The 13,095-nt window shown below is 35.2% G+C and overlaps 1 protein-coding gene across 6 annotated transcripts in view; it reads right to left on the bottom strand.

The window, feature by feature from the left end:
• LOC131844729 (reticulon-1-A) overlaps nucleotides 1-13,095 on the bottom strand; it is a 34,981-nt gene that overhangs the window by 19,659 nt on the left and 2,227 nt on the right. Inside the window, exons 1-2 of one of the 6 annotated variants that reach the window (XM_059193680.1) lie at nucleotides 11,920-12,111; nucleotides 4,542-4,577 (exon numbers count right to left, since the gene is read on the bottom strand). The exons of 1 other annotated variant lie outside the window; for it this stretch is intronic. In XM_059193680.1, coding sequence (XP_059049663.1) covers nucleotides 4,542-4,577; nucleotides 11,920-11,947 — 64 coding nt within the window. In that variant the 5' untranslated portion in view covers nucleotides 11,948-12,111. Of the gene's footprint in view, nucleotides 1-4,541; nucleotides 4,578-4,664; nucleotides 4,798-11,919; nucleotides 12,112-13,095 lie in introns of those variants that run through there. 4 more of the 6 variants (XM_059193679.1, XM_059193675.1, XM_059193682.1 and 1 more) reach the window with 4 other exon arrangements.

The following is a 13,095-nucleotide window of genomic DNA, read 5'->3' as shown; positions in this document are numbered from 1 at the left end:
GTGTATTTTGCATAGTAATACATGTTGTATAATTCTAATTATAGCAATGAATAAAGTTGAGTAAAATAGATCATTATGCTATTTTTATGATCTTGGAAACCACCATAGCACTAACGGAAATAATATGTTGTTTTATTTCTCTTATTATAGCGCATATCGAGTTGATCGATCGATGAAAAATACGGGCACAAATAGAAAACGCAGGAATATCCAAGCTGTTCCAATATTAGTATTTAATACAACATTATTAATAACTTTAAGGACAAATAAACAATACAGAAAATAGCCTCGTTATATGCAAGAATTTATGACCTTCCTTTTTCATCGCAGAAAATATGTATATCATAATCAACATATAATCCTTCCATTATCCCAAACCATTTGGAACGGAGACTTAGGAAATATTCATCATTACCAATATATAAATTATCCCAAATGATTTGGGATGTTTTTCTCATTCCATTCATCTCTGGACGCATGCATATCAGTATTTACTCCTTACAGCTTTTATAATTTCTGTGTATCATATATATTATAAAAGTGTAATTTTTTATCAGAATCAGACGTTTGCTGACTATAAAAACTAGTATTTTTAGGTCGCCCTCTCTTGTAACTTGTCTTTTTAGGCTTTAAGCGTCTCACTAATTTGTAAACCTCCACCTGACAGCATAGCAAATAGCCTAAATGCGGATCTGTCCCTCCTAAAGTGTCACTTATGGTCAAGTTATGTCTATACAAAGACAAATGATTACAATAAAAATTATGAATGGAATTATACTAACAGGAAAAGAGAGATAGCAACGTAATGATAACACTAATTTCCCACCTAACAATACAAATGAGAAAGGGAAAGCAAATATAAACACAGATATAGAAATTGATTGACAATTACAAAACCAATAAATTAGTTGCGACAACCTGGTTATCTCTGTTCAAATATTGTTATATGATAAAGGAACAAAGTTTAAAGGAACTGTTGCTGAATTCATCTGGACTAACATAACATTGTAAAGAGGAAAATTTTATTATTTGCTTGTAGTCAATAAACTCAAAGAATACATAAACAATTTTACGAATTCTTTCATCGATACAAATATTATCAGCCTGAATAGAAATCTTTAGAATAATAGCACTAAACTAAATTGGGGTGCTAGTAATTAAAAAAAAAATTGTCAGACTAGGACTATATTATAATATTCTGTGATATTTCATCCGTTGAAGATTAAGTAACTCACAAATTCTTCTAGATTATAATTTTCAATTGAGATTATGGGACAACTGTTTGTCAGCCATGTTGGAAACATTATATTTTCACAAAATTTTTACATCGATTTCAAATTCTATTATATCATTGACTAAATTCTTTAAAGATACGATCAGTAAAACGATTTTACAACGGTATCACCCTATCAGACAAATGTCACTGACGTTATAGGAGCTAATAAGATCTCTAAGTATATTTGAGTTGTTTTAAATCTTACTTTAAACATTGAAGATCTTAATATGGTCTACGATTACATCGGCACTATTACAGAATTCTTAGACCAAAGTCATATTCGCGAGTATAATAACAATTTAAATTGGTTTTCTTATTTCTGATTTTATTAGTTATTTGTGCTATTTTCTCTGCAAGAAGTGTTGTATTCACAGATTTGTATTATTTGCTTGAACATTGTTTTTACATAACATAATGGGGTACAAATATTCCCCTTACAATCGGGAGAATTCTAAATTCGAACATAATAATAATGGAAAAATTCAATAGTTTTGTTATGTCAATTCTCGCAAAGAGCCAAAATATTTTTGTAATAGGCATTATTCAATTTTAACCCATTTTATGGCATCTCTCTAATTACTTGTGGCCATTGAATGAAACTGACTTGGGAGTTAGTTTTATGTGAGTTGGTTCTACATGGTGGTATTCTTAATTTACATTTATCCATCTCAGTGTTTATGCATCTTATTACACAGGCAGTTTCAAGCAAGGTTCGAGTAAAAACTATAGTCTTTAATTGCATCGTTGTAAAGGGATTCTAAAAGGATTCTAACAACAGAACCTTTCTTGTCAGTTATTCACTAACTTATCAACAAGTTTCACATTTCTGATGTATTTTCTCTATATTCAATTAATTAGACATTTTATTTCATATTCATACGTAATTTTATGCAAAAAAATTGAAATGTTTGTTTGTAATTTCAAATTAACAGTTTTTTAACTAAATGCATACGTCGTACATACTTAAAAAAATAAATTTAAGTCTGTCTGTTTGTTCTTGCTACGGCTCTCTCTCTCTCTCTCTCTCTCTGAAACAGCAGTCCCGACTTACACGGGACTCTCACTCGCAGATAGTTAATGTTATAAGGAGTAACTTAGATTTTTTGAATGCCACTCGGGCGAAGTCGCTGATAACAGCTAGAGGACTAATATATATTCAGTAAAACAAATTTACTAATCATATCCATATTTCACTTACGTTCTCAAGACAGTCAGTCATCAATAAATATACAATTCTTGTTTCTTTACATACAGATAATTTCTACTGAGGTCCTCGTGAGGTCAAACAATAAAAATGTATACAATGCATCACGGCAACGATAACAAGATAAAAACAAAGTAAAGTAAAATATATGAGAGACTAGTTGGTTCACGCGACATCATCTGCATTTTCAGATAAACGATAAACTGTGTCCATAGCTCGTAATACAATTTATCTTTAATTCAAACATTAAGTTCGTCATATACTCGCATTTGTTTAAGCATTTAGTCGTTTAATTGTAATAAACAGACTCACTTACGAGTTTATTTTATACCATTAGTACACGGTAGAGATACTGACAAAAAAATATGAACTACACAAGAGGCTGAAAGGTCTTATGTTAATAAATGATTTTGATAATGACAAAATAAAACAATTAGGAATATAAACAGCGGAATGTAATACATTTTGGATGTTATTGTAACTACACAGTCATGCCCGGTCATGAACAATCTTTAGATTTACCTTGATATGTTATAGACATGTGACATTATCACAAAAGATAGACATTATCTGATTGTCATAGTACTCATCACGTACTACAAGTGGGGATCGCGAGATCAACTATTTTATTTATTGGTCTAATGATGTACCATACGTCTCTGGTTACACAGTTACGTGCATGTCAAAGTTCATTTTGACAATAGGCGATGAAACAAGACAATACTTGAAGGCAACCTGTGTATTTTGGCTATTGTTATATTTAGTGATGAGAATGAACAAGTAAAAAGACTAGCATTTGACGTCATAGAAACAATGAATATCATACATACCTACAAGACCCATAGAGATGACCTCGCGGATCCGATTTAGTTTTCACTACTACAAAAAGGAAACAAGGCAGCAGCCTTCCAATACAATTAGAACCTAAAAACAATGAGCAAAACTATCGTAATAGCTAGTTCACCAGTCGAGTCAGTTTTGATGACCACACTTCCCTAATTGAATTAGGATCACTGAGGTGTTAGGAAATTGTGGTGAGTCATGCTTACTGCACTGTACAATTAGAAAATTTAACCTATTTCTTAGATGAGATAGATGCCTTAGACGTAGATCTTGTGTGTATTGATTGTAAAGACATAGAAATTGAATGTACAGTTAATATGAATAAACGAATAAGTCACAAGAATATATCCATCTATAACCGAGTTCATATACCTATGAATTGTGCGATGACAACACAATTGCGACATTGACGACAATAAATTAAAGAGACAGAGATACCTCAATGTCAGATAAAATCGGTCTAATTTCAACTTGGCAAAGATGATGGCTGCGAATTGAGCAGCAGCGGTGCGCATGCGTGCTCCGTAACACACAATTCAACACAACGAATTAATGAGTACGTGCGAATAATGACCAAAAGCGGGTAACACGTCTTCTGGGGATTAATTCGAGATTTACACGCAATTGTCCTGGCGACTCGGCAATGCGGAATACATTCCAACATACCTACATTGGTATTTTGCCAAACGCAAAGGAAAACAATAGACCAAAACCAATACTTTAGTTTCAGTTATTTGTCCTGTCGGTATAATTATTTATAACTTTATATCTACTAGTGTTACATAGGCCTGAAGCATTAGTCATTAAATCACGGTGGCATGTAATGATTGACATATACGAGTGTTAGTTTTACAATTGGGACGCTCATGCATGTCGGCCAGACCTTGACTTGGCATGTGGAGTTATTATTGTTCTGTTATAATGGTGTTACGATGCGTCGATTAAACGCGTTTAGAGCCGCGAGGGATGTCGCGTGCGGCCACCGCGCACCACTGCCACGCCGCGACCTCCGTCGCGGCTTTCCAGGTAAAAGGAACCTCTGGTATGTCAACACTGAGCTCACACAAACACTGTACGCTTTACTAGAATGCAGCGGTCACTGGGTCACCGTGCAGGGCCCAGGGCCGGCGGCGGGCGTCGCTCGCTCGCCCGGGCGGCCCGGTTGGCGGCTCGCCGACCTAAGCGTATTTCTGCCCCCCGCGCGCGATGACCACTCACCTTCAGGATGTAGCCTCTGCGGGTCGAACCAGGCATCTGGAATAGAAGGCTGCGCGTTAGCGGGTTAGTCGCGACAGGGAGAAACAAGCAGGCGAAGCGAAGCCGGCCCGAGGCGGCACTTACGCGGGTCGAGGACGCTGCAAAGGGAGGGCCCGGAGACCGCCATAGTGACACTTTACGTAACTTGGTGCGTGCGGTGGTTAAAGGCGGCGGACGGAGCGCGCGCCGCGCCCGACTCTCGCGTCGATACTGACGGCGCAGCCCCGCGCCCTCCCTCGGCGCCCCGAGCCCGCGCATGCGCCCCTCTAGCTACTATCACTGTTGCTACTGAGGAGTACATGAAGACAACCACCTTCCGTCACCCTCAAACTTGATAAGCCATGTAAATTGCACCCATCACCGATACCAGTGGCAGTCCCTTAGTACGTGATAGTAGCATAGTATTATAACCATTAAGATAGGACATTTTGTTAGATTGACATTACATACAATGATACAACGTGTTATATGGTTAGTTAATTGTGTTAATATAGCCAGAAAGTGTTAACAATGCTTATGTTTAAAAAATGACATTTACAAACAGATACAAAATGCAAATCAATAATTATTATATCTACATATTTAAAATGTGTAGATATAAAATACCCACAACGCATTCCTTCACAGCCTTTATTAGTTAGTTCAAGAGACGGCTTCTACAGATCCAGAGCCGGTTTAACCTGGAGACTCAAGGGCGCGTTCAGCAAACAATACTAACAGCCTAATTATTTTCATATGATATTAAGTTTCATTCAATTAAAACAAAATCAGTACATCATTATTATGGACGGAGATAAATTATAAGCACGTAATGACAATTTGTAGCGGAATGCTCCACATCCTTTAAAAAAGTTTAAATAAAATTACAAGGTGGCAGAGTTAATAGGGGACATTCCTAGAAATTGGACCACTAACTAGCCTCATTACTAAAAACACCATACCTTCAACTAGTGTATACATACATAGTAGCAGAGAACAACGCGCTCGGGTGAGCACATGGTGCGGTAATAAATGCAATTGAAAGTGAAATCAGTTAAGCAGTTATTGCAACAAATTATGCAAAATTCACAAAAACTATTTTTATTCTTTTTATCTACATTTTTATACGTATTTTTTGCTTTCTTTTTTTTCAGTTGTTGCACCATAAAACATTATATAAAACGGTTTTTTTAACCTCATTCTTAGAAAATACAATCCCGTACATACACCTAGACTAATTAATTACATAATCAGTGTATATGCTTTTCTATTCAATTTCACATTCGAAATTGTATTTCCATTAGATTTCATTGGCAGAAATAACGACATTTTTCTAAAATACAAATATTGGAATATTGTATAAATTCTGCCAAATTAACTATTAATGAAGTGCTAGTTACAATTGAATATTATCGAAGCATTATTATCATTAGAAACGACAGGTATAAATACCTATGATGACAGTATGACATTATGGCAGGCCATAACATGTGGTACTTATAGATTAGTCGTGCTAAATGTCGCAATAGGTACTAAAATTATAAATAGAGAGTGCGAATAGAGTTTTAATCTCGAACTCAAACCATTTTTATTGATAACTATGATGGAAATATGATCTCGATGACAGTAAACAATGCCTATCTATTTAATAAAACCTCTATTGAACTGAACTCTAAACCTCCTGGTCTTTGTCACATTTGACACCCTCCTTACTGTAACGTAATATGTATGGGATTCTTAGCAATGTGGACTGCTGAGCCCAGTGCTACCAATGTACCATATCATGTGCGACATCCACGCTGTTACCCCTGGAAACCATTATTATAAATTCCTGGTGAATTTATCACGATGGGCTAAATGACCTGACCTCATATTCATATTAGCACATAAACTGGTGCCCCGCAGAGTAAACTTTTAGCGAAGACGGGTGCACCATTCCGTTGTCATCAATTAATATAAATTTATTAGAAACTACCAATCAAGATATTTGAAATCATTTGATAATAATAATCTAGTAATGAGGCGAAACACATGGGACAGCATGTGTCTCGCCTTAAACCCTAATAATATGGGACAATAATGTTTTGTAAGACGAATGTATTACATTTGGACCAACATCGACAGTAGGAAATAGAGAAGTGTGACTCATATGAGCAGGTTTACGATGCAATCACGTACTAACACGACCCCCGCAGTCCTTGGACTAAATACGCAGTTAAAAGTACCTCACGGTACTCCGACTGTCATATAATATTACCAGTAATAATATCACCATGACCGTCTTTAACGAAAGATGAGCCTGAATACATATCTGGTACATTAAGTTTCAAATGCTACTAGGTTCAATTTGTGTATGTGGAGAATAGACTACGGAACTCTGCATATACACGTAAAATTCTTTCTAAAACTATTCCTTTCAAATCGTTAGCAGTAGCAGTTTCCGTTTCCGATTTGTCTTGTGAAAAATGGAGGAACAAAGAAAATTGCACCACCAGCAGACACTTAGCTTTTCAGTTTTAGGCCCAGAAGAATCTTAGAGAACTTTACGTCATATTACTACAGACTATCCAAATATTTTAAATTTTATAATTAATTGTCCCGCGCATCTTCATCTACTTAAAAAAATCTTAGAAATCTTACAATAGTGGCACCCGCGCGAATCCGAAGCGGGCAGCTAGTCTTACTTCTTACTAATATTATAAACTCGAAAGTTTGTGTGGAGTGGATGTTGTGGATGGATGGATGGATGTTTGTTACTCTTTCGTCGAAAAAATTACGGAACGACATGGGCAACAAGTTTAAGTAGAGATCATGTAAACTGGGCGAAATATAAGTAAGTGTGATGCAGACGAAGTTGCGCGGATCGGCTAGTTTCTTATATTAGTTACAATTGTTGTAATAATTAAATACAATGTGCAAAAAAACTGAAGAGATGAATACGCTGCGAATATGAACGCTGCGCGCCAGATATAAATACTTGGGAGCAACGCGACGCGAGTCTAGTACGCAATGACGTCACCACACATCACGCTCGACGCACCTGCAGTGTCACTGCTCCAAACACGGACAGACAGAACTACAAATCAATTAATTATATTTTGTTTCAATAAAATACAGTATTTTACATTACATACTAGATGTGACAAACAAGCACATTTCTGACCCTTAATAAATCTTAATATATCCTTCTTGAAAACCCAAGGTATAGTCTCTCTCATTTAGAACATCTCCTCCTCTGGAACCACATTGCACGAGACCACTTAGGTTCCAGCGTGTGGGGATGAATTCCCTGTCGATGGCGAGTCTGTGCATTTGTGCGCGCTAATCTCAGAAAAAGCTTAACCGATGTGCGGTTCTGCTAATGTATTGTGGTTACCTTCACTTAAAATTTGTTTGATTTATTCCAATAGGTTTACAATTAAAATAGTTATACGGATACCAACCCAAATCGCGGCTTCGACTAGTTATAAAGACATTCCATGTCCCGCATTAGACGGTACTCTTGAGGATTTCGGAGTCATACTACTCGAATCAGATCATTCAACACAATCTATGCATTGTCTTTTAAGAAAAATTAGCTCTCCCTTTGATACTTTGTAATAAATAACATAGATATCACACAACACTTACTAGTAGGTGGGTCGCATGATAGTTTTGTCCCCTATATTACAAAAAAATTGTCTCCACAAAGGTTATCCGCACAATTTCAATGAATAGGAATGCTTTCTCAATATCACGGGGTGAGTATGCTCATTCTTAAATTAATGGTATTTTTTACCTTTACCGGAGACTTCACATATTAATATTCATACTCAAAACTTTCAATACTAACCATCTGGGCTGGGAGTTTATCAAAGGCCTATATCAACACGGTTTAGTAGTCCTCCAAACTAAAAATTCTTATCTAGAAAACTAAAAAATACATTTATATTCCTGTGAAATAGCTACTCGTGTTAATTGATCCCCCTATAAAAGTAGTGATAAGCGGGTTTCCCCATGAAGCCATGAGTCACTAACTGTACAGGGAACCCTTTGGTATGATTCAAATTATGTACATGTCTGTTTAAATTATTATACCCCTTTTTCATAAACCTTGTAATAAACCAATTTTAGCCAAATGTTTTGTGCTATACTTTCGTATTATTTCCTTTATTTGGAATAAAATTACACTATTACAGTTAAAATGGGTTTGTATGTTTTTAGTTTATATGAATAAAGGCGTTTATAAAAATTACTCATATTAGTTAATCAATCAAATAAAACTAAGATATATATATTACTCATTATAATACATATTATTACTATTATTTAAATAAAAAATATTATATTTATAAATTTAACATAAGTAATTATATTTACTATAAGTAAATATAATTACTCTATGTGCGCAGGATAGCTTTATATCCTGTTTTTAGCACACAGTTATTACTGTAAATATCTTTGATTAATAAAAAATATAATTTAATATTTTCACAAGATTAGTTTAAAGTCTGAAATTGTCTCAACAAGGTAGATAATTGAATAAAGAATTCTCCAATCTGACGTCAACCAGTCACAGTTCTATGGAGACTCCTTTCTATGGTCTCCCATAACAAAGCATAAACATAATGCGTTGCAAATAGAATTCCATTGTTCCAAAATTTTGATCCAAAAATCCATAGGGACTAACTGATTTAGTCCTCTTTATAAATCTAATCGAGTAACCCTAAACTAACATACACCACAAGTAGACTTGTTGGAAAGTTTACAAAGCAAATAAGTATCTTACATAGTAATCGGGCACGGGAGTAAGTACGTGTGCGGCGGCGGGCGGCAACCAGTATCGATCCTGTACAGGCCCCCCTCCAACCCCTCGCGGAGGGAAAGGCTAGGCCTTTATTACGTCTGTCTGGGGTTTTTCCGCAAAATTCAGAAAATACTTAGCCTTTTACAACTGGTGCTTAAGATTCAGATAATAAATATAAAAATAGGCATTAAACTTAATAGCTTAGGACTATTTAATGTCAAAGAACGAGACTTACTGAGAGGAGGCATCGATTGCCGTTTGTACGTGGAATGAATGCTTTATGGAATTTTGTAGATTGCTATGTAAACATCTTATAAAACTTCGTAGGTAAAAGTAAAATGGCTGCATTTTCCGCAGTCAGTGTCGAAACTTATTAATTAACTATTTTTATTGCAAATGAATCGCAATAAATTAAGTTATATACAGGGTTTAGGTTAGGGATATGGATGCTAGAAAAAATGTGTTAATCTACTCAATGCATTCATGTGTGAGTGTGTGTATTAAAAATCAATAGGTATGACTGTTTTGGACGATGGTTTTGGTGAACAGGCATTACCCGACTATGGAGTACTCAGTTCATAATTATTAGTCAGCAATGGCTATACATATGGCAGCACAAGAGCATACTAATGTATCTGGATAAATTAAGATGCCTTAACGCCTTATAAAAAGTGAAGGCAATAGCTACGTTACGAAAAATTTCTTAATCAAAAATTATCCAATTATTATAAAGCTATTACATTTAACCAGTAAAAATCTACATCAACATCAGCCCAATGCTGGACATGGGCCTCTCCCAAAGCACGCTACTGGGCACGATCTTCTACAAGACATTGTAATACAATCATAATAATTGATAAGTGACAATGGCATACTACTGTGTAGCGTTGATGGATTTTTGCCAAATTTGTAATGAACACGTCTGTACTCTAGATATTTTTATTTGCAGGTCAATTTCAAGGTATACTGTGATACTTTTGTTGTTCTTCAAATTATCTTTTGTTATATATTTATGTGAAAATGCTTATGTACCGACTAAAAAATTATAGATATAAGATAAAACCAGTTATAATGACGACACAGGATGTGTGTTAACTCAAAACAATTGACAAAGAAAACAATCAAATCTAATTATAGATAAAGGGTAATTGGGTAATGGCAGATGTACAAGAGAAAAAATATGTACATATAATGACTTCTTAAATCTCCTAAAATATTCCACTTGCGTAAACGAAATGTATGGTAAAAAAAGAAATATATATCTAGAATATGACTTTCCTACCTGCTGTTTAAAAATTTGCAAAAGCATAAATATATAAACAGACAGACAGAGGGAAAGGCCGGTCGATCGATACAAGCTATAATTCCCAGTCTGCTATAGAGAGATCCTTTTAAAAGACGCAATGCAGCACTATGTATGAAAATTATTTATTAGATTCTGGAAGACGGTATTTCTGGAAGCACATTATTTTGTAATTGGATTGAATTTCAATAGCAAAGATAAGATGAATAAGAGAATAGGAAGCTTTATACATTGTTTAAGTTGCTTTGTCATGGGTCATAAACTCGATAGTTGTGAGGGTGACACACCAACGACAGTAAAATAACGTAGAAAGATCAGAAAAACAATAGAAACAAGAGAAATACTATTATTTCTAACTATGATCATATATTTCCAGGAAATTACTACATTGTAATAGCAAATATTTAATATAGACTATGGAATCATTGTGTAAATTGCAGTGTCATAATTATCTCAGTAAAAACAAAGCAATAGCGAGGGTGAGAAACCGGCAACGAAATGACGTAGCTAGACTACACGAACACTTGACACAAAGGGTGTTTTTACAAAGGGTCCCGAATTAGGTCAAGGGAGACAACAAGTGCGCAGTATTATTATATACCAAAAGAAGAGTATATTTATAATGTAATCAACAAATAATCTTAAGTAGTAATGTGATTTTATGTTCTAAATGCGTATAGAATATACCAGAACGAAATACATTATACTAGTATTTAGTTTACATAAATATAAAAAGATGAAACTTATACATAAATGATGTGTCCAGCAAGTCGCTGCTTATTCTTTGCCGACTAAAATTAAATATTATACCGATATTCGATGTAGTATATACAAAGCAACAAGTTTTGTTCAGGTCATTTAGGTCAAGCAGAACATTTGGGAATAAAAATATTGCATCGCATTCCACCGTAATTGTAACCAAAACTTCGAAATGATAAAATAAGATAAATAAAGGGATAACGTAAGAGAAAGGCATAAAAATATTTGTAATAAGTACTTTGTATTTACCAAACAAAATCACAGACTTTAACCTAGCTCAAATAGAGGTGACATAAACGAACTAGATATAGATAACACATTCAGCCGCAATTTTTAAACTGACACAGCGGCGGATGTCGGATTTATTACAGCAGTGGGATTTATTAGCATAAACCAGAATTTATTAAGTCATAACCATTTCCGCATTCAATAACATTTTTGCCTATTTGAAAAGTTTTACGAATTACACTTTCTTCGAAATTCTGTCCCAAAAGTAAACGCTTAGTACTCACTCGTGACAGTATTAGCTTCGGATCCCATGTTTTGTACACAATGTTTCCACACAATACGGCAATAGTCCTTGAAATTATGACTCACTTCACAACCCACACAAGGCTACATGAGAACTTAAATCACTGCTTAAGAGGAGCGTTCGAGCGGCTGACGTGAACTCAGCACCGAGGAATCTTTGGTAGTGTGAGCGGTGCTTCAGAACTGCTTCTAAAATTAGCCATGGTGGCGTCGTGCTGCACATACCGCGCGGTCGCCGCGACGATAGGTAACGCGCTGATAACCACGCTCAACAGTGGGATTGGAACAACACTATGTCGATCAATCAGTAGCTAAATAATGGTAGATTGCTCCAGAATGTCTAGTTGAGGGTTATTTACTCAAAAAATCATCTAAGTGATTCCTATTGTATTCATCCTGACCAAAATTATAAATGCGAAAGTAACACAGTCTGTATATAGCGCTTTCACACCAACTACTGAACCGATTTAAATTATATTTAGTAAACAAATAGTTTATGCCCTCAGAAAGGACATAGGTTACTTTGAAATGTGAAAAAAAATATATTTAAAGGGGAGATGAAAGGTTGTATGGAAGTTTCATCATTTTTAAATCTAGAATGATAAAACATTTTCTTTGGTTTTTTTGGGTTAGATTATTAAATGTTTTATGCTATCCAAAGAAACTATTCCATGCGGACGAAGGCGTTGCACAGTTAGTACTATATATTACATTTTAATGTCCGAATGCGAGACACTGGTCTGTCTCCCTGAAAGGACAATACTATTGTATGCAATAGGACCCCTTTTCTTAGCTCCAGATGACTGATAATATGTTTGTTCTGCATGTCAATAACATTAATTTTGGATTACCGTTAACGATGTATTTAGTACAACAAGGTATATTATTTCCAGTTAACGTTTTGCGTTATGAAATACTGCAGTGATTAGATCATAGCGTAAAATTATCTTTATTAATGACTAAAGTCATGACTCATAGATGGAAATGCTTGCATTTTCCTTCGTACGTCGCTATCGCTCAGTACATGCTAAGTGCGTACAGAGTCATAATTTATGCGAACAGACTGCCTTGGATGGCGTTCAATTTGCATGTCGTATGTACATATACAGACAGACTACGTTGTCTAGATGAAACTGCATGCAATAAACTAAGTAATA

The sequence above is a fragment of the Achroia grisella genome, unplaced genomic scaffold (genome assembly GCF_030625045.1).
Source record: "Achroia grisella isolate CSIRO2021 unplaced genomic scaffold, CSIRO_AGI_Agris_v1 utg4116, whole genome shotgun sequence".
In the NCBI taxonomy this organism is placed as follows: domain Eukaryota; kingdom Metazoa; phylum Arthropoda; class Insecta; order Lepidoptera; family Pyralidae; genus Achroia; species Achroia grisella.
The sequence above is the reverse complement of the archived record's forward strand: the minus strand, read 5'-3'. Positions and strand labels throughout refer to the sequence as shown.